The sequence below is a fragment of the Phoenix dactylifera genome, unplaced genomic scaffold, assembly GCF_009389715.1.
Source record: "Phoenix dactylifera cultivar Barhee BC4 unplaced genomic scaffold, palm_55x_up_171113_PBpolish2nd_filt_p 000277F, whole genome shotgun sequence".
In the NCBI taxonomy this organism is placed as follows: Eukaryota; Viridiplantae; Streptophyta; class Magnoliopsida; order Arecales; family Arecaceae; genus Phoenix; species Phoenix dactylifera.
In genome coordinates this window covers 121,189-142,992 of record NW_024067762.1, presented here as the reverse complement: position 1 = coordinate 142,992, position 21,804 = coordinate 121,189, and the positions used below count along the sequence as shown (strand labels likewise).

Here is a 21,804-nt window from a genome sequence, read left to right as displayed (position 1 = left end):
TAGGTTCACTTGCAATACTACTGAGTGAAGTAATTACATATGCCTATAGTAGTGGTAAAGTGGAGACTCCCATCATATGAAAATCTGCCAGTAAATGAATCTAAATTTGGACCAACTTCAGCTTGTCTTCTCAAATAAATCAACATTCAGCTCTTGAGCTACTAACACAATAAGCTTGAGGGGTTATTGTATAAACCTGCATTGTTCATTAAACTCTTCAACATGTTATCAATGTCAAGCTATTAATCCAGGCATTAAAATAACTTTCTAGTATTTTGTGTTTTAAGAAATTTGCATAATATTTTTAAACGTAAATGCAATTCAACATACTTTTTTATGTATTGCATTATATTAGAATAACTTGTGTAAAACTCATACAATATTCATCTTCATCTATTAGTACTACAAAAATGAATATCACAATGCATCACATCTTCTGCGAGAGGTAGATATAGTTAGGATAAGAACATAATGCTGCTATCTGTCGTCTCGACGACATGTGGCCTAGTAACCTTTTGAATGTATAACATGTGTCCATTTTATAACAGGATACAGAAGGTTTAGTTGATACTAGTTCATGCAGCTCGACACGTCATATATATGTAGTATGATTAATCTAGATATCTTGAAAATAAGTTATGCTAGCAACATACTACGGTTTTGTTGGTCATATCAAAAGCTTATGCTTATCACCCATTATTATCGATAGAGGAAAATTACAAAAGTATCTTAAATATATCTCATGAAGTATTTCAACTATATCTCATAAAATGATATCAACTATATTCATAAAAATATGGTGTCATGTTCTAATAGGTAAAACATTAAATTCATGCACAAATTGATAATGTATATAGAAGGCCATAATTAAGGTGCATATATCTACTAATAAAAAATAATAAATAATTTATAATGTGAAAATATAGAGACTTCTTGAAGCAAGTGAAAAAAGGGGTGGGTCCCATGCACAATAAGCTCACACATGGGCACCCCTCATGGTGGGGTGGGGCATCTTTTTGGATGGTCCACATAATTCTCCTCCAACCCAAGTTAGCCTAACCCACATAGGTGAGTACCTTAACCTCATATCCTAGGTAATCCAACCACAGCGCTAACCCTAACAATGGTGATTTAAGAACCTAAGCCTCACCTTATTCCTACATGTGTTTAGAACTTCCCTACAGTTGAACCACCTCATTGATGTGGGTCCCACATGGATATTTACTCCCAGTTATAAATTGAAAAAAAATCCCTCACATAAGATTTTGTGATATATACATTTTTCTTAGAAAGGTTTAAAGAAATGTTTATATGCAATAAATTGTATAATAATTATAATATAACCAATAACCACAAGTTGCATCCCAATAATATTATATTATATTTTAAAAAGAAGTATGCATACATTTAAAAATGAAGACAAATACATTATCATTTTTTTTGAAACTTTTTATTGCAAAATAAATTACTATATTTGGCAATAAGTGGGACCCACTCCTAGGGTTAAAAATTAACCCTAGTTAGGGTTTTTAGGGTTGGTCAGGTTTAGAAAAAATGCTTTAAAAATCAGAAGGCAAACCCCACTGTCACCACATTCCTCCCATTTCTTCTTCCTGGGGTATTTTGGTATTTGGAGAATTTCTTGTGTTTAGGCCAGAGGAGTGAGGAGGGTTTTATTTTCTTTTTTTCCCTAATTTCAGATTTGGGGGGAAAATCTTTGGAGATGGAGCTCTTCTCATGGCGGCCTGGCGATTCAAATTCCTCCGACGGTGTGGATTCTCTCTAAACAGGTAATATCTTGATCGCATCTACTTCCTTCCTGCTTTCTACGGAGTGTACTTTCGCCGCCGGCGGTGGCCGGAGAGCCGAGATCCGGCCGTCTAGGGTTTCAATGTCTTGTCTCCAGAATCTGGAATTTTTCGGTGCGTGGAGTTGTGAGTGCCTTTCGAAACTCTAAGCTCCACAGCTTGGAATCTTCTGCATGATGTTCTTTGAGCTTTTTGTCTATTTCTGAGGAGTTCACACTGCTTTCTCTTCGCTTTCCTTCCTTGTTCTTGCCTAGGTTTTCCGTTTTCTAACATTCCTGTGCTCTAAAACTCAAAATCTTTTGAAAATTTCGGTTTTGGTTCGTGGATATGACGAGGATTCGTTGATTTGCTTTTCATTTTGTAGCACCTTCGAGTTCTTTCTAGTTTCCATAATGTTAGTCGTTTCGAGTTCATGCATGCGTTATCGTAGCGATTAATTGATTAAAAAAAATTCAAACCTTGAGTATTTCGTTGGCTGGTCCTGGTTTCAGGAGCTTTAGAATTTTGATTTCATCCTCGCAGAATTAGGATTTTGATGAATTTGGGCAGGAGCTAGATTGAATTTTGATGTATTCTTCGTCTCTTTGGTACTCATAGAGATCCAATTTTTGTGCTTCTAATGAGTGTTTTTCCTATTTTGTTTTGTTTCTCAAATTAAGGTTTTGATGGCACCATTGGCACTGCTTGGTTTCATCTACTGATATCACTGCTGGTACCCTCTTCTAAGTTGAGCTCTAGTTGATTGTAAGTGGTGCATTTTTGGGAGGCAGTACTATTGTAAGCTCTAGAGCCAGAAAGAGGTTAAAGAATGGAATGCAATAAAGATGAGGCCCTTAGGGCAAAAGAGATCGCTGAAAAGAAGTTCCTAGAAAAGGACGTAGCAGGTGCGAAAAAATTTGCCTTGAAGGCGCAGAATCTCTTTCCATCACTTGAGGGCATCAGCCAGTTGATCGCAACACTAGATGTCTATCTTGCTTCAGAAGTGAAAGTTCCTGGTGAAAAGGATTGGTATGCGATTATGTGTGTCAATGCTTTAGCCGATGATGAGACACTGAAGAAACAATACAGGAAGTTAGCTCTCCAGCTTCACCCTGATAAGAACAAATCTGTTGGTGCTGAAGGTGCCTTCCAGCTTATTTCCGAGGCATGGAATGTACTATCTGATAAGACTAAGAGATTATTGTATGACCAGAAGAGAAATGTAAAAGGATTCCAGCAGAAGACTTCTCTGGGTAATAAAGATAGCAATGGCTTTTACAATTTTGCTAACAGTGCTACATCCATGGCAAGAGCTCAGAAGGGCACCTCTGGTCCAGCACCGACTGCTAATCCGCCTCCTCCTCGGCCAACAAAGCCCAATACCTTCTGGACTTCATGCAACCGTTGTAAGATGCAGTATGAGTACCTCAGAGTATACCTTAATCACAATCTCCTCTGTCCTAACTGCCGTGAGCCTTTCTTAGCTTCAGAAACTGGGTTTCCAACCAATGGACCAAACTCTTCCACTTCTTGGTCGGCTTCGCAGCAGCGTCAGCAGAATTCCAAACATAATTCTACAAGAAAAAATGTTTATGGTCCTGGGAAAAGTACCTCCACCCCAGGAATGGGAGCCAGTGGTTTCCAGCATGGAGTTGGAGTTCATCTTGATTCATACAATAACGTAAACTTCCAGTGGGGCCCATTCTCTAGAACAGCGGGGGCTGCAAGTGCGACTGCATCATCAGCTGCTGCTGCACAGGCTGCAAACGTGGTCCATCAGACATATGAGAAAGTAAGAAGAGAACGTGAAGAGGCACAAGCAGCTGCTAGAAAGGAAGAGGCTCTTCGCAGGAAGCACTATGCCTCCAAGAGGAATGCTAGTGGGTCTGGAAATCTTTATACAGGGTCAAATGACAGTGTGCCTACAAGGAAACGAAGAGGGATTGGTGAGGATGCTGGGAATGATAATGGAGGGGCCCAGACAGGACGAGTGGGTGCTTCTGAAATGGAAAGGGTTGATGGAGGCACTGGAGATTTTTTCAAATCCAGAACTAATTCCAGGCAGTTCAACTTAGCGAGGGAGTTTTCCCAACTCGATATTCGGAATATATTGATTGAGAAAACCAAGGTTACAATCCGTAAAAAGTTAGAAGAGTGGAATTCTGCTGCAGCAGCAAAAAAGGAAGAAAAAGAAAAAGCAAAGAAGAAACAAAAACTAAACGAAAATGATGAAGAAAAGATTAAGGATGTCGTTTATGGTAATGCCAATCAAGATGTCTTGGTTGACTTTGGGAGCAAGGGTAAACCAGCTACTGGCAAGAAGGATTCCTCGAATGACTTAAATGCTGATTCAGGCAAGGGGGTTGGTGAATCAGTAACAATTCATGTTCCTGATCCAGATTTTCATGATTTTGATAAAGATCGAACAGAAAAATCTATTGAAGGTGACCAGATATGGGCAACCTATGATGATGACGATGGAATGCCCCGCTTTTACGTGATGGTTCAGAAAGTCACCTCTTTGAAGCCTTTTCAAACCCGCCTGAGCTTTCTAACTTCAAGGGCCAATAGAGAATTTGGGCCGCTTAATTGGGTTGATTCAGGTTTTACCAAATCTTGTGGGGATTTTAGGGTAGGAAGGTATGAAACCAATGATACAATCAATATTTTCTCACATAGAGTTAAATTTGAGAAAGGCCCACGTGGCTTGATTAAGATTCTTCCAAGGAAAGGGGAGATCTGGGCCCTCTACAGAAACTGGTCTGCTGATTGGGATGAGAACACTCCTGATGGAGTCATCCACCAATACGACATGGTAGAGGTACTTGATGACTACAATGAGGAACAAGGTGTATCTGTCATCCCTTTGGTCAAAGTTGCTGGATTTAAAACAGTATTCTGTCGGCACGTGGACCCAAGAGAAGCAAAGAGGGTCCCTAGAGAAGAAATGTTTCGTTTCTCACATCAGGTACCTTCATATGTGCTGACAGGTGAGGAAGGTCAAAATGCACCAAAGGGTTGTCATGAGCTTGACCCAGCAGCAACTCCTTTGGAACTTCTTCAGGTAATTACAGAAACTCAAGAAGATAAGGTTATGTAATCTGTGGAAAAACCAGTCAGTTAATACTGGATTATCTAGGTCCATTTATTGACCTTCTAGCATCAATTCATACTGCAAGCATTCCTACATTCATTGGTTTTTCAGAGCTGTATAGCTTCTTCGACTTTTTTTGGCTGGTTACTGGGAATATGTGCCAGGATGAGCTGTCTATGTGCAGTCACCTGTGACAGTTTTCAATAGGTGTCTCTAACCCCAAATTTTCTCTATGATACAAAGATAGCTTAGGTTTGCATAGTTCATAGAATCCATATGGTGGAATTAAACACTGATGGCAGAGCTTGTGATGGTGTTTCTTCTGGTGATGGAGCTTTTTATGATTGGTAAGTTGACTGCTGTATTTATTGTAGCTATTCAGTTGCATTACATCGAAGCTGTATATATTTCCTCATGTATCCTATTGCTTAAATTCTTTGCACTTTTTTAAAGAGTTTCATCCTTTTGCTTTGTATGTTTAAATTTAAGTCATACTTCTTGATTTCATATACAACATCAAAGCACATTACTGACTGTAATATTTAAATTTGTTCCTTCAGTGGTTCTTTAAGGTTGTATTACTTTATTAGAATTTGTACTGTTCCTTAAATTCTCTACCATCACATTAATGGGTAGTTAAGCACGAAGGATGAGGTGAGATGTTATGAATTATTTTGTTGTAGAAGTTTTAAGGTTCCGGTCTATAACTCGGTCAACAATTTGGTCGAAACTTGTGTCGTTTATACTTTATATGGACATAGGTCTTCTGTTTGCAATAATAGCTTTTAATGCTAAAAATGGTTTACTTATTTTGTATATTGGATTGGTTGTATGTTTACAATATTTTATCTGCGCTCTATTTTGTTAAAAAGTCTAAGACTTCCCTTTCATGTTTCTCATTGATGGATAGTACTCCTTTCCTTTTGAACATTTTTCTTGGCTACCTTATGTACAAGAATGCTAGTATTTATTACCTTCTCCTCTTATTAAAATTTAATTTTACATATTCTATTGTTGTTGTTATAAAGGGGCACTTGAATTAAGCCTGCTATTACATGTGTAAACATGAAGTTCATTATCTAAGCTGAGCAGTACCTGTTTTTTCTAATTAAGGCTATTAGTTATGCTAATCTAGTTTTGGGTGCCTGCGGTGCACATTAGAAGAGGCGCAGATGGCTATGATTTACCTGTCTAATATAAAGATTCTTTTCATTCTTAATGTAACTTGATTAATGCACTTTCTTTTTGCTGTTGTACTTCTCTTGTTTCTCTCCATTTAAAAGCCAAGATGGATTTACTGATTAAAAGGTTGCAGTATTTCCAAAGATAATAGTTATTGTGTGCACATACCTGTGTAAATCTGCCCACATGCGTGCTTGCATGCTTGCCCTTTTTGGGGGCACATTTATGGCAACTAGGGAACAATGACACAAAAGAACAGAGGTATGGAGCCCGTTCTCCAATCCTGATTGGTCTCACCCTCCTTTTTTATGGATAAAATGTGTCTGCGTGCATGTATGTGAGTGCTTCCTGCACGGTTGCATGCGTCTTTTTTGGGTAAACATTTATAGGAACTAGGGCAACAATGGTTGTAAAACATGGAGCCCATTGCCCAAGCCTGGTTGGTCTCTCCATCCTGTTTCATGGGTAAACTGTGCGTGCTTATGTGTGTGCTTGCACGTGTCTTTCTTTGGGGAAACATTTAGAGGAACTAGGGTAACAAGGGACGCAAAGAATCCAAAAGAATAGATGTAGAGCCGTTATGCAATTCTGGTGGTCTCTCCCTCCTATTTTATGGTAAAATTTTAATATTTGGCTGACAATCCGATATTTTGTAAGGTGTCATCTGTTTGCTGCAATAGTCTCTTTCGCACCATCAGGCATTTATTTATGGCTTATGAATTTTCTTGGGATGGAATGTCCAACTTGGGTGGAAAACTTAGTGTGTGGAATTTGCTCGATCTCTCGCTTCCCCAATTGTATCTGTTGGATGAGTTGCACAAGAACAGAGTTGACTGACCCACGTGATGCGCCCCTCTTTCTGCATGGCTTCCTAGGCATGGAGTTGCACTAGGGTGTAGAGGCTAGACCTCAAAATTTTTACTGTAACATCAATGCTTGGCAAGAGATCTCTAGGTTGGAGCTCACAAGAATCCCTATGTATTTGCAGCTTTTTTCACTTTCAATTGTCTTGACATGCTTATTAGAATCAGCACACAGATGTGCATGTTATGACCCAAAAAGTAAAAAGGAAAGAAATTTTGTGGTCATTGTGCTCTTGAAGCCACATGGACTTCATGTATCCGTGTCCATGATCTATCTGCATGCATTAGTGTCCCATATTAGATGGGTTGGGATTTGTACTACTTGGGTATGGTAGTGGTTATGTACTTGAATATATTAGTGACGTAACAGATGTCCCATGACATGGTCATGCTTGTTGGAGTATTAGACATGACACCAAATTTTTCTATTCTTGTTCCCTCAAATTTAGTAGGAGGGTCAAATGATCAAGCACTTCTTTGTCATGTGGTTGCAAAGTAAATATGAAATGATAATCTTCATTTTCGAGGTTGACAATGCTGTTAATTGAGTTGCGGGTCTTTTAAATGTCTTAATGGCCGTTTGTGGCAAAAATGGAAAGAACGAAGCACAAGCACCGGAAGTTTCTGATATCATGGAATGATCAAGTTGATTAATCAAACTTTTATCTATATTCATTTAAAATGAAAGTTGATGAATTGCAAAATATTTGGGAGAATTGGAAGCAAGATCCGGCGAATCGGTATCGGAACCGTATGAGTTAGCGGGCGAGTCGGTACGGTACCGGTTCGGTACCATACCGACACACGGTACGCTTGGGCGTGCCGGTTTTGGGGCATGCCTTTTTTTGAGTTTTTCAAATTTAATTAATTGATAATCAATCATTTTCAACTTTTTCAATAATTTTAAGTCTAATTTGATGGTTTTTTTAATATTTTTTGATGTGTCTATGATCTCGGTTTAACTTAACTGATGCATCTTCTTGTTTTAAAATAAAATGATTGGTGAGACGTTCCATGCTACAAGAAGCAACATGAAATATCCTAAAATCAACTAGTAAGATGAAAAATATAAAATAATACAAATTATATATATTTAAAGTACAACATACATACCGATATTGTATTGATCGTGCCGTACTTTATTGGTCATACCGTACTGAACCGGTTTGCGAATTTAATAGTCGAACTGACCCGCTCCCCTACCAGGTCGGCTCGGTATGGGCCAAATTGGGCGATTCGGTCTGGTTCGGCCGACCTTGACTGGAAGGTTCTTTGCAAGTATAGGCTATGGACAATGTGCCTTCAACATTTGATTTTGGGTTATGGGATTCTAGTTTCCTACGAAAGATCTCTTGAGGGACGGGCTGGGAGAGAAATGCATGACAGGTGTTAGTTGATCACTCTACTTTTATAGTCATATATGGAAGTGGAAGGAATATTATCCTGTGCATGGACTATCATACTGCCGCTATTGCTCGGTACAAGGTGTACTGTACGGTATCGGGTGGGAACTAGTACAAAACTCAAGTTTGGATCGACACAGGCTCTGTATCGCTTTGTACCGAGATGTACCGAGATAAAAAAGTGTGAAAAATGGTTAGAGGGTTATTTTGGTTCGGAATGCGTATCGTACTATATTGATTGTACCATACTGTATTGATCATACCGTATTGAACCGGTATGATATCGATATGGTACTCGGTATCGAGATTGCGGACCTTGATCCCGTTCATATGTGATTTATTACCTGTTTACACCAAACCTTTGATATTGGACCTCATCCATGCAGCAATAAGGAATAGCTATAAGGACACATGAAATGTGAGTTAAGACAAGGAAAGTCAGTGCTCGCAATTTGGTGTCATGATTTCATGAAAGAATAAAAGATAGGTTTTATATGGTTGGCAAGAGCTTTATTACATGTCAACAACAACGTGTAGTTTATGTTGATATTTTTGGTTGCTTCATATTAGGGGTGTCAATCGGGTCAGTCAAACTAGATACGAGTTTGGTCAGATATAAGATATGATCAAAAATCTATCAATCTGAACCCGACTTATTTATAAACAAGTCAAAAGTCTATATTGTATTGAACCGGATGTTACGGGGCGTACTGAACTGGATGTTATGAGGCGTACTATACTATAATGGTTCGGCACTTGTATGCGATGGCTTACCAACACTCGATATGCTGAATCAGCCTTCATACCAAGTGTACCAACATAGTAACAAGGTAGCATTGGTATGGGGCACCAAGATGGCGTACCTGGCCATGACTTAGGCCTTATTATTTCAACTTGTAAATGGTCATGACTTTTTGTTCTTTCTAGGAGTTGCCTAAGCTATCTTCTAAACTTTTATTTTTGTACCAAAATTAGGTTATACGTGAACACTAACACCACAGACAATGTATAGTGTAGTTGGCCAAACAATCAGTTTGTAGTTAACACACATTATCTCCTTGTCTTTAGTTCATGCGATATTGTTCTGGTTACAATTAAACAATCATTTTGTCAATAAACTCAATTCATGTCTTTGGATAATATGTACTTTCCCTATATTTGCCATGAGCTTAACATTTGTATTTATTAGGATATCAATTTAATACTTGACATTTCTGTTTCATCCAGTAAATGAAACATCTTTTCTTTAAATTAGATTGATAACAAGGCAAACTTCCCATTTTTTTTTTTTTGAAACTGTTTTTTTGGCTCAGCGATGAGGGTAACTTGCTCAGTTGGTAAAGGCACTTGATGTTGATACTAGTGACCCAGGTTCAAATCCCGCCTCATCTGATTTTGCGTGGTCTTCCTCCTATACTAGATCTTTTTCATTTTAAAAAAGGAAATGAATGGAAATTGTTGTTTTAGCAATGCTTCATTCTCGCACATAGCTTTTAACACTATTTTTTGATCATTATGTTCGTCTTGCCTTGCTTCAGGAGGCAAACATGTGCCACTGGTGCTTGGAGCGAAATCCAATGACCCCATGAATGCACATTCACCCCACATGTCAATCTAGGAATGGTGTGATTTGGAGGCATTGGATTCTGCATTGGGTTTTCTGGCACCCATATGCCTCGAGCTAAACCAGTTATGATTATATGCTATCAGCATATATTGCAAAAACAATGTGCACTATGTATACTAAAGGGATGGTCAGCACACATCCATAGCTCAGAACAACCTGGCTCAACTTATCAAACCACATTAAGGTGACAGATTTAAGTTTTAGAAACAAGGAACTAGAATGCAGCATAAAAAATAGGTGAAGAAAGGGTAGATCCATTTCATATTATTTATAGGTTTAGTTGATGTGGTTGATGTATCTATTCTTTCCCCCCTTTCCCTCCTCTCTCTTGTCTCTTTGTGCCTCAAGCTTTAGCAAGTTGTCTATGCCTAATTAGTTCAAGCCCTGGTGTAATCAAAGAGGGAAGGGTAGATAATTATCCTAACGTGGGACTTTGAGCCTTAAAAAGGCTCATTCAGATGGGACTTGGAGTTGGTTTAAATTATCCCAAGCCTGAGACTCTCGACAAGCTATTTTAGGCATATTTGGATTGGGCTTCATTTTGGGCTTGGTTTGACTTGACTTATAATTTGTCCATCAATAGGTTTGGGTTTTTGAGTTGTTGCAGAATAAAACTGGATCTGGTATGATTACTAGGATTGGCCAATTACACCACGTCAAATCATGCCTTCTGTTAGTATTTTTTGGCATGAAACTATATGTAGCCTCGACAATATGTAATACAATTATTCATGAATAATTGAATATTGCTAGGAAATTCTGATTTTTTTTGGAAGGTTATATAACAATACATGGATATGTATTAATGCTTAAATGACATGCTTTGCCCTTTGAACACATAATATACTTGCATTTCTTTTATTTATTTATTTATTTAAAATCATTTATAAATACATATGGATACATTTACTGTTTTTTCAGTTATCGAGGATAAATAAGCTTTTCAAGCTTTTGACTAAGTATTGAAGACAAAATACAAAGTCCCTTGAGGATATACTAATAAATTGCTATATGAAGGTTGGTCGAAAAACTAGATTATTTTGGAAGGTTATATAACAATACATGGAAATGTATTTAATGCTTAAAGCACATGCTTTGCCTTCTGAACACATAGTGCCCTTACATTTCTATTTTCTATTTATTTAAAACCATTTATTAATATATTTATTGTCTTTGGGTTATTGAGGATAAATGAGTTTTTCAAGCTTTTGGGAAAATATTGAGGACATAATTGTTGTACACTCTTTCCGTCAAGATACGGCATACATTACTGTACCGGACAGTACGAGACGTACTGTACTATATTGGTACCGAACTAGAATATGCTAGGGGGGCGTATTGACACTCGGAACATCAAATTGGTCCCCATACTAGGCATACTGACACAATAACAGGATGGCACTAGTACGGGGATCGGTATCGAGATGGCGTACATTGCTTTCCATCCTTCCACATTGGAACTGATCCAATAATTGATGATGCACTCATCCAATTGAAGATCTAAAAGTGAAGTATGGTCAATTATTGCGATCAGTAACCTTTGAAGTAAATTTAAGTTTGATGATCATGTTAAAGTACGGGCTTGTGATAGCCTAGTATTTTGATGCATCAATGCACTTCTCCATAGAGCCAATTGGGTGCACCAAAGTTGTTGATTGAATTAGCCAAAGTTTAGGACTTGGTTGTCCTGTTGTACGATATCCTTAGGCTGGTTTCTGCCTTTAGATCTTGGAGAAGGAAGGCTGGGATGTTTGGAATTATCGAAACCAACAAGATTTGAAAGGTAAAATGTGGATTGAGGGCAAGTTGATGTGACTAGCTTTTAGGTGGGACTTCCAGATCTGAGATTTGATTTAACTATAATTCGAGATATAATTATAAATCATATAAGGGTCATATCAGGAGGTTTAATGCCTATTTCAGCTTTTGAATTCATCTTTACAAGTGTGAGAACACCCAAAACATGCTGTTACCAACATATTGAAGTGCTATGGGCTGCTATGGTTTATGATTAGTCTGGTTATTTTAAGTTATCTAGGTTCATAATATAGGTCGGGTAGTTTCTGGCTGAAGTTATAGGCAAATCATTGTGTTTTAAGTTATCCAGGATCATAACTTATATAATTTGGAATTTTGGATAGTTTCAAACTGAAACAAAACTATGTTGAATCTGCATTAAACATATTATATGATTATACCAATCCCTCAAGTAAGATACCAAATATTAATAAATCGAGCATTAACTAACAAGACAAGTACACAGGAGTATAAAATAAATTAGGTTTACCTATTCTACACCACATGCTATTGCAAGGTGAGTCCCACAAATAATAGCGGTCATCATCATTACAATGTGAGTGGAAGTATTAATAGAGATGAGGATAACCATGAGATGACTTCCTACCCATCCAAGAAGTTATGAAATATTTTATTTATTGTATATAAAACTTATTAGTTTTGCGATGTATTGTATTTACTTGTTTAGAATAACTTTGTGAAGTACTAGGACAAGGATCATTAGAATTCTTGGCCATCAAGAATTATATTTATTATGTATCGTTTTTTAACTAGAGAAAAAAAATCCATTTGGAAATTGGTATTACATAGTTATGTACTTAAAATTAAAAAAAAAAATGACAAATATATGATAGAAAACATCTAAAGAAAGCTTTAGAAAAATGCTTCTAGCAAGTTTCAATCAGTTTTTGCCAAAACTTGCTGAAGCTGGACTGATACTTGTCAGCTTTGGCTGAAACTGACCAAAACATGAGATTGGGGGTCAGTTTTGGTTTGGTCTTGGCTGAAACCGATTAGATTCAGCCAAAATGGACCAACTTTGGCCAAAAAGTAAACATTGCATTTAAAAGGTTTGTTCTGATAAGGTGTATTTTCTCAGGTTAGCTTACTGATATTTTGTTAATATTATCATATGCAAATGACAAAAGTCATTTTGAATTGAGGCTCTGGAAATTCTAGGCATCTAATGCTTGACAATGAATGTTGATTTTCAGTGTTAATGGACTCTTGAGTGAGTTCATAAAATTAAGATTCAGACACGTACAGGCCTAAACATGTGAACGTGTTAATCCTTGAAAATTCATACACTGAAAGTATTAATCATTAATTTTATAACAATGTGAAGATCGATTAAATACTGTCAAAATTCCTACATGTTTGTTTGTCTAAATGGATTATGAATTATTTCCTTGTGCTAATCTGATCCACATGCGACCTTTATGTGTGTATCATGTTCCCATTCAATTTTGTGGGAAATTTTTTAAACAATTGCAGCTAGTGCAAAATTTTAGTTTGAGAACATCACTTAAAAAGGAAAAGTCTTTTCTTGCTATTCTTGTTCTGATGTTCATATTGATAAACAGTACGATATTTTTTTTCCCTTTTTGTTATAGTATTGGTCCAAGGTATCATGTTGGTGAATACGTCAAAATAGGCAGGTAGCTGGTTAACATATCGATCACAATGATTTTAATTTGTAGCAATATGAGGGTTAATTAGGTACTAGTAGCTTTAATGTGCGTATGTGAAGGAGCACTCCTACTATAACTGTCAGAATAAAGTTTTGGTCTGCAAACATGTGTTCAATTGCCTTTTATGCAAGTAATTGACTATCTTATTCTCATCTTCAAATAATTGACAATACATGTTGCTATGCTTTTCAATCACAATGGCAAAACATGAATTGACTAGAAGGCCTGTGAACAAGATTATGTTAGAACCAGGAAAATAAAGAAGGTTTCTGCTACTGTCTAACTGGATTAAAAGGCCTACTCCATGGAACATAATAAGCACATCATGTTTCAACAAATGGAAAGGGTTCCTATTTTGAGGACTACTGTTAGTCTGTGATCTTTATAATTAATCACTTCCTTGCAAGGGCAATTTAGAATGTAGTGAATAATCGTTTTCACAATTGCATGTCTCCAAGCAGCAGTCTTTCATGGCACAAATTTCCGACTAATTTGAAATAGGTCCTTTCCATTCTTCTTAACTGGTCTTAATATTCTCACTGTAAATCTCTTAGCAGCACCGGTACCTTCCTACAATGAGAACCCTAGAAGAAACAGATAGACTTTCACAACTTATTTGAAAAGTTGAATTATTAATACAGAAATTGTAAATTATCTCTTCATGATCTCTCCAAATGAACAGATCTAAATATGGAAACTTAAAGTAATTACACCTTATTATTTAAGGAATCTTAATAATCCCCTGTAATTGTTATAAAATCCAATGAACTATAAAAAATCCAGACTGAGTCGAGATTTAAATAGTCAATTATGTATAACCTAAAATGTATCTAAAACAAAATCAAGACTTTTTAGTTAGCATATTCGCTTTTTCTCCTTGTATATTAGTGTTTCTCCTGCTATGCTAGACCATTTTCTTTTTAGAAGTTATCAGTGCAGTACAAAAAAGAACTATCTTTCCCACCCCTTTGGCTTCTTGTGCCCATGCATTCTTGTGCTTCAGATATCTAATAGAATTATCATTTAGTTGGTAATTTGTATATACTAAGCAGTAGTGCACTGAAAACCTTAATTTGTTGATATTTATCTTGTAAGAATAATTGATACCATTGGTGTGGAACAGTGAGTAAAATTTAATAAAATACGAGATAGTTTGATATATTTCATATATTTTACCAATAAGAAAGATGAAGAAAGCTACCATTTAGAAGTAGTCTATATTTGATGTTAGTTTGTGGTTTAGAGTTGCAGTTTGGTGCATTATGCTTGTTTTATGTATCTAAAGATGGTATATGATGTATGATTTGTTTATCAACTTGAACATGTGTTGATTGCTTCAAGATTGATGGTAACAATATCATAAACTGGTAAACTAATAAAGTAGAAACTGTTGTCTTTAGTTTAGTTTAACTTTAGCTGTTTCCACCTCTTAGTCACAGCAGTTCTTTAACATTTTATGGCTTGATAAAGTAGCTTGTTTTTATGGGTTAATTGATGCGACATAACTTTGAAACTTATTGGAACATGGGTAGGCTGGTCTGCATGCTTGCAAAATTCTTACCTGGTTGTGGGTTGCCAATTGAGGCACGGTCCACTCTGAATATTACCTTGTTAAGGTTATCATGTGTATGCACAAGTAGACTAGGAATAGTTTAAGTATATTGAATGTTATTAATTTAGTTATGATCTAGAGTTGGCTTTGGAGCATCTGAACATGTTTGTTTCAGTTAAATCATACATTGCAAGTGTCTCAGACTTGCATGATGTTGGCACTAAACATACTAAACCATGGCCCTCTTGTAACCCACAATTTCAGCAACTCTTGTCATGGATAAATTTACATCAATCAATCATGTGTAATGTTGAGTGAAAATGTTAAAATTAAATGACTATAGTGTGATGTCGAAAAATGTTAAAATTAAATTAGTACAGTGTTGGAACCAATGTATGCCATCTCGGTATTGGACCCCATACTACTACTAATCTATTACTATGTTGGTATGCCCAATTGGCCCATTATCGGGAGTAAAGGTTCGGTATGCCCGTTCCAATCAATCATGTGTGATATTGAGTGAAAACATTAAAATTAAATGACTACAGTGAGATGTTGAAAATTGTTAAAATTAAATTGCTACAGTGTTGGAACGAAGGGATGCCATCTTAGTATCGGGCCCTGTACCAGTACCAATCTATTGCTATGTCAGTATGCCCAACTGGATTTTGTACCAGGCGTACCAGTTTAGTACGCCCCCTAGCAGGTGTACCGGTTCAGTTGGTATGCTCCCGTATTGGTACAGTTGGTATCGACCAGCACGGCATTCCTTGGTTGGAACAACTAACATTTTGAGATTATAAGACAACTTTGGGATGCAAGCTAGAAATTTTGTATCATCAAAGCATGCATAGAAACTCAAGGATAGTCTCAACTATTGAGGCACATCAAATTGATGAATTCTCACATGTGAAGCTAGTCACAAAAAAAGGGACATTTATATGTCATTAATAGAACTCTTCTTTAAGAGTTGTTAAATTTTAGATATGTACTATGGATGATTTAACATATTTGCATTTTTCAATTCTTTCTCGTAACCATTTGCATGCATTTTTATTACAGAAATAAAAGGAAAATAGGTATAAGATAGTAGAATTGTTCTATAATAGATACAAAACTATTTTGAATGTTATATCTGCCCACTTCACTAATATGAACATTTTATATATCTAGATATTCTCCAATGAAAATTTATTTTTTCTAATTTTATTGTTTGAAAATATTTATTAAAAAACTTATTAAGTTAGTTTTATGACTTAATGGCTTAAGTCTTCATTTAATATGCGATCAGGTTCATGATTTTTGACAAAAAATTGTATTTACATGTATAATAGAAGAGTAAATGTTTCAATTCAAATTGTCATGTATTGACTGGTTCACGGGCACTGATTGAAACAACCTGCACCATTTGGAGGCAAATTTCTGCACTGAAATTAAATCCAAGCCATTAATCTGGCTAGCATTGATGGAAGAGTAGTGTCATTGACTGTATAAACAAGCCCACAGCAGGGAAGTTCAAGCAAAATTGTGTGATCACAAGCATTTGTGATGGGAATTTTAACCTTGATAGAGGCACCATACAGCTTGAGCATCTTAACCTGGATACATAGGTACACTTTGAATTGTATTTGTGGTTATTGTTTTTGCTGTTCAACTGTTATAAGTTTGAGATTTGGTAAGCTGAGTGGAACGCATACTCTGGACTCTCCAATTATCTTTGATGAACTTCCATTCTCATAGGACTATGATGGGCAATTGCTTTGTAATTATTTATAAACATTTTACCTAATTAATTGCTCTTGTTATTTTTACTTTTTTTTCTGATTATACACTTGTTACTTCTGTTAGGGTTGCTAATTGTTTCCCTTTTCTGGTATTCAAATTAGATTAAATCCAAACAGAGGGACATCACTATTTAGATTTTGCAAGACGTGCTTTGTCAAAGTTTAATTATGCTCTCGCCAAGGTGTTTTCTGTGCTAATTATTATTATTTGGCTTATTTGAACAGCTGAAGCTGCTATAGATGGAAGGAAAATTCCAGGGAATGCCTGTTGGCCTGTGCTGTTTTCTGCCTTGTGGGGAGTTGATAGTACAAGCTAAGAGCTCTGACAATGGTGTTCTATCTGAATGTCTGGAGATTAAAATCATAGGGCCTGTAGCTGGATTATATATTTACAGTTTTCTATATTTCTAGTTTACCTTTTAATTCTATATGAACTTTTAATATAGCAGAATGTTGGACCTTGTCATCTTGGTCAATGGTCGGTATAATACTAGTGGGCTCAGTCCCTCCTGTCTGTAAGCATGCAGAAAATGGCAGTGGTTGAGACTCTTAAGTCTTCTTGTAAGTCATAACTTGAAAAACTATGCAAGTTTCATTAGGATGTTGTTATACAAATTTTATCATGATCATGAAGTGCATGTTATACAGTAAGAATTAGTGGTGGAGATGCAGCTGGTCTCAGATAATCGAGACCGGGCTTGATGGTTATGGCTATTGATTATGTATGCAGAATATGAGAAGCTGTTTGTTTTACTATGCCCTGTTTATAGAAAATCCAGTCGTTTTTTTCTGATAAATATGCCATAAATATAAATTGTGTGGGAAGAGAGTCTATCTTATTCTTGTCGATTTCTCTTGTTTTGGTTGGATTTCTCATCTCATATTAATAAAACAACCTTTAAATTCCCTGTTCCCATTTTTTGGTTCATACTCCTTTGCCTGATACATGAAGATAACATGATTTGCTTTTATTTCTCAGGGAAGAAGAAAAAAAGCCCAACTTTCAAATACCACAATTATGTAAATTCCAGCAAACTTGTAGGCCTCCCCATCCAAGATAGCATTATCTGAAGCATTATACATATCATCTTTCACATCCTTTGATTGCCTGAGTTCATTTCCTGAATCCGTTTTTATGTCCTTTATCATCTCTTTACCATTTCAACTACCAGATTATCAAATCGTTGCCCCTATTTATACCTGTAAAAGAATACTTGGAAGCCTCTTAGTATCTGACTTTCTAGCTGTTATTATTAGTTGATCGAGCTTCATGTCCTGTGCTTGCTATTCTATCATTTGGTTATCTGATCAAGCTCCAGAGATATATCTGAAAGACTCTGAGAAATGATTCTAAATCCTTTCTCCATATGACACTTGATCCTTGCTGTCGGCCTAGCCTCTCCTTTGAAGACTGCTATCTCAGCCGTTTAGCTTCTAACTAGAATGAGCTCGAGTTGCAACCTGAGAAGTTTTATGGCATCATTACCTCTTAAAAAAGTTCACATGGTACCCAGTTGATTTTTTTTTTTCTTGTGAAGAAATCTACTCTGGCGAATCTTAATAGGTGTTATATAGATGATGGCAGTGGGCATAGCTTTTTTGTAATGTGAAAGACTGCTAGTTTTACTAGTTGTTGAATGCTGTATAATGTCTGCCATTATCCCATGCTTGCCTGTTGTACTCTTGCAATGGTGAAAAGATTCTAATCTAGTGTTTTTTTTAAAGGAAAATCTAATCTAGGGCATTTTTGAAAAAAACTTGTCAATTTGTTAATCTCTGGCTCATAATTTGTGTTTGGGAATTGTCTCTCATTTTTTTGTCCTAGAATCATACCATGCCTCAGAGAAACTTTGCCAATTTATTAGTTCTACAGAAGGATTGAATTGATTTCCTTCCAATCTAGAACCGACCCAAAACATATCCATATCCTATTTCCACCACAGTTCTTTGGACCAGTCTCGTATACAAAAATATGATAATATTTCATAAGGGATCGGATATGTATCACTAATTGCCCTGGTCTGAACCAAATCAACTTGAAATAAATATTGTACGTCTCGTATTCCCCTTTGAATTTATTAAATCAATTTGGTTCTAGTGATAAATTTTATGTAGTTAACTATTTATTTGTTCGGTTTTATTACAAGTCATATTTGTTTGGCAACCAATCCTACATGGAATGGATTGCTCAACTGTTTTAGATATTTAGTTATTATGTTCTTATACAATATGCAATGCTTATGAATTGAATTTCTCGTGTTCCAATCCCCAATCCAACTCAGGCTACCTGTAACAAAAAATTATAGGATATAAAATGTTCTCCAGCTTCAATATATGCTACCTTGATCCATGAAGTCAGTCCTCCAAGAAGGCATATTCAAAACTATTTCACCAATAAATCTATCTTTCAGCTTTGCTTTCTTGTTCCTTCTAACTGTTCACCCTAAGTTCTAAAGCCAAGTTTTAGCACAAATTGACCCTCTCTGGAAACCCTATGATTGATTGATTATTAATCCAGTAATCATTTCAAGGCAAATAAACAAGTGATCAAAGGACTAGCACGAGCAATGAAACAATTCCAAGAACTGACTGCAGTTCGGGATGTTACCTAGATTCAACGATTTTGGGGCAGCTGTTTGAGATTAAAATGTTGCAGTTAATGAGTTTAAAAGTCAATGAAACCATGATCAAAGGACATCTTAAACACTTCAACAACTGTCTCCTTTTTGGCATGATGATCATTCCATCCTGAGAAATTGTTCGACTTATACCCAATCATCCTTGTGTTAATCAGTCTTGCTAGCCTCTTTCTCTTACCTGTGAGTTATAATTTTCATTTTTGCTCTTTTTCTTTGTGTAAATCTTCTTCTGTTGGAAATTGCGAGGTCCACAAAACCAAACCTTATTTCCTGATAGACTAAATCCATTGATCATCTGCTCAATCTGGCACGCCAGAGGCCAAATCGACCATAGTTTATTTTCCTAGAAAACATTTTTTGGTATGCCGGGTGGGACATCGTAAGATAGAATGCCAAAGAAACTCTAAGAAATAAGCCAATTGAAACTTCACGAGAGAATGATCATATGGAACTTGTTGACCCTTCAATTAATGATGCATCAGTATCATCTCAACCAGGATGATTTTATGGTCATTGACAAAAAATGGCAAGGAAAGGACTTGCAACTTATAGAAGTTTCTTGATCACAAGGCCATGAATGTAACCAAATTAGAAGATTTGGTTTTATAGAGAGAAGCATTAATTGAATTTCTTGTGCTTCTTAGCAACCAACTCTTGAAATCAATATAAATGAGATTAGGAGGCCTTCTCGACCTGTGCCCAAAAGGCAGAATTTTGATAGTTTTGATCTTGATGAGAAAGAGATCGATTATCCTGCGAGGGCATAACAAGACTTGTGAGAAACAAAGACTGCTAGAAAACAGGTCAAATATGGCTCTTAAACTGAAATTTGTTGTATGATATTCCACCCGCTGAAGGGTTGAATAAGGAACAAATGATTTAGTTATTACTTGAATTTATTGGGCATGCTCTCAGAAGGCTAGATTAGCCAGTTTTTAAACAGCCATATCCTAATAAATATTAAAGGATATATGAATATCCTAGGAACTATAAAATCCCTGACTTCACCAAGTTTACTAGCGATGGAAGTAGTCGATCATTGAGCATATTGCTCGATTGGCTGTTCGATATGGTGAACTTAGTGGATATAATTTTAGCAAGTTACAATTACTTCCTAGTTCATTAGCCGTGGCCACTTGTCAGTGGTATGTATATCCTTCAGTAAAACTTAATTTATACCTAGCAGGAAATGAAAGAAGAGTTCCATCTCAATTTTATAGGAATAACTCAGATATCTGTGTGGCTTCAGAGTAAATTATATCAATGACAGAGAATCTGCTTAAGATTTTATAGCCAAGTTTAAGAAATTCAGACAAAGATTTTGCTTAACTTTGGCTGAATGTGAGTCCTTGTAGATGCGCAAGCCAGGCTCAATTATAAGTTACAAGCTGGTTCAATTCAGTGACCTAGTTATCGACCGGTGCTTCTCGATATGAAGCATTGCTTCAGCAGGAAATGTGAAGGAAAAAAATGCATCATACGGGGCCTATTTTAAGGACAACTTGTGAGTTCGATTTTATCAAAGTCGATGCAGCAGAGGTAATAGGAAAAAGTCTTATAGCTGTGATGGTCTGTCAAGGGCCAAGTCTGATGCTATTGTAGCATCCTGGGAGAAAGAAATCTCTGTACAAATCCAGGCGATGTTATACTTTCGATATAACCAAGAGCAAATTAGGCATTCGACTATGTTTTAGATCATCAATTCATCTGCCTACCTAGAAACCACACAATACCCTACTGTAGAATAATTAGCAGGAAGAGAATATCCTGAGTGGCACAATTCATATATCCATTTGACTAACAATTGTGTCATCTTTGGAAATGTGATAGAGAGGGCAATATCCAGTGAGAATTATTGAAACTTTCTAAGGCCGAGAAAGATAAAGAAGTACTCGGAGTAGAGAGTGATCCATTCCCTAAGACTCTAGCAGTCAATATAGCATCAGTAAACCCTAACGACCTCAGGAACCCAATCCAAGAGGAGGGGAAGAATGAGGAACCTAAAAAAAAGGAAAACATGACATGACCAATTCATCTAGCAAGGCTTTTAGCAACATAAGAAAAGAAGCCAATTGTTCATGACTCATACAGGAATTGGCCATCATTTCAAGAGCATGAAGATCTAGTGATGCTGTATGGTCTCTGGGGATGATGATGTAGATCTAGATTAGGTAACCTCATTCATGGATAACCCAAGTTCTTAACAACACCCATCGCCCTTAAATTTGTATGAATGGATGAAGCTAGAAATAAAATGGGCCCGGAAAAGAAGGGTTTTTTTGTCAGGTGGCTGCTATTAAATTGGAAATTACTAGTTATTTTTCACAACACAAGACCTCATACGAAAAGGCTAGCCAAGAAGATAGTTGATGTCGGCCTACATCT

The 21,804-nt window shown here is 36.4% G+C and overlaps 1 protein-coding gene across 3 annotated transcripts; it reads left to right on the top strand.

The window, feature by feature from the left end:
• Window positions 1-1,604: 1,604 nt before the first annotated feature.
• LOC103715714 lies at window positions 1,605-17,427 on the top strand. Of its 3 annotated transcripts, XM_008803448.4 has the most exons (4): window positions 1,605-1,790; window positions 2,468-4,851; window positions 5,125-5,228; window positions 17,006-17,427. In XM_008803448.4, the coding sequence occupies exons 2-3, from the start codon at window positions 2,617-2,619 to the stop codon at window positions 5,131-5,133; spliced, it is 2,244 nt and encodes a 747-aa protein (XP_008801670.1). In that variant the 5' UTR covers window positions 1,605-1,790; window positions 2,468-2,616; the 3' UTR covers window positions 5,134-5,228; window positions 17,006-17,427. The 3 variants fall into 3 exon arrangements, with proteins under 3 accessions (XP_008801670.1, XP_026663745.1, XP_008801668.1); XM_026807944.2 differs by lacking the exon at window positions 5,125-5,228; XM_008803446.4 differs by having other exon boundaries at window positions 2,468-5,228.
• Window positions 17,428-21,804: the final 4,377 nt, after the last annotated feature.

What these genes read in the sequence shown, in the direction of transcription:
- LOC103715714 (XM_008803446.4), top strand. Translation starts at nt 2,617, where the DNA reads ATGGAATGCAATAAAGATGAGGCCCTTAGGGCAAAAGAGATCGCTGAA.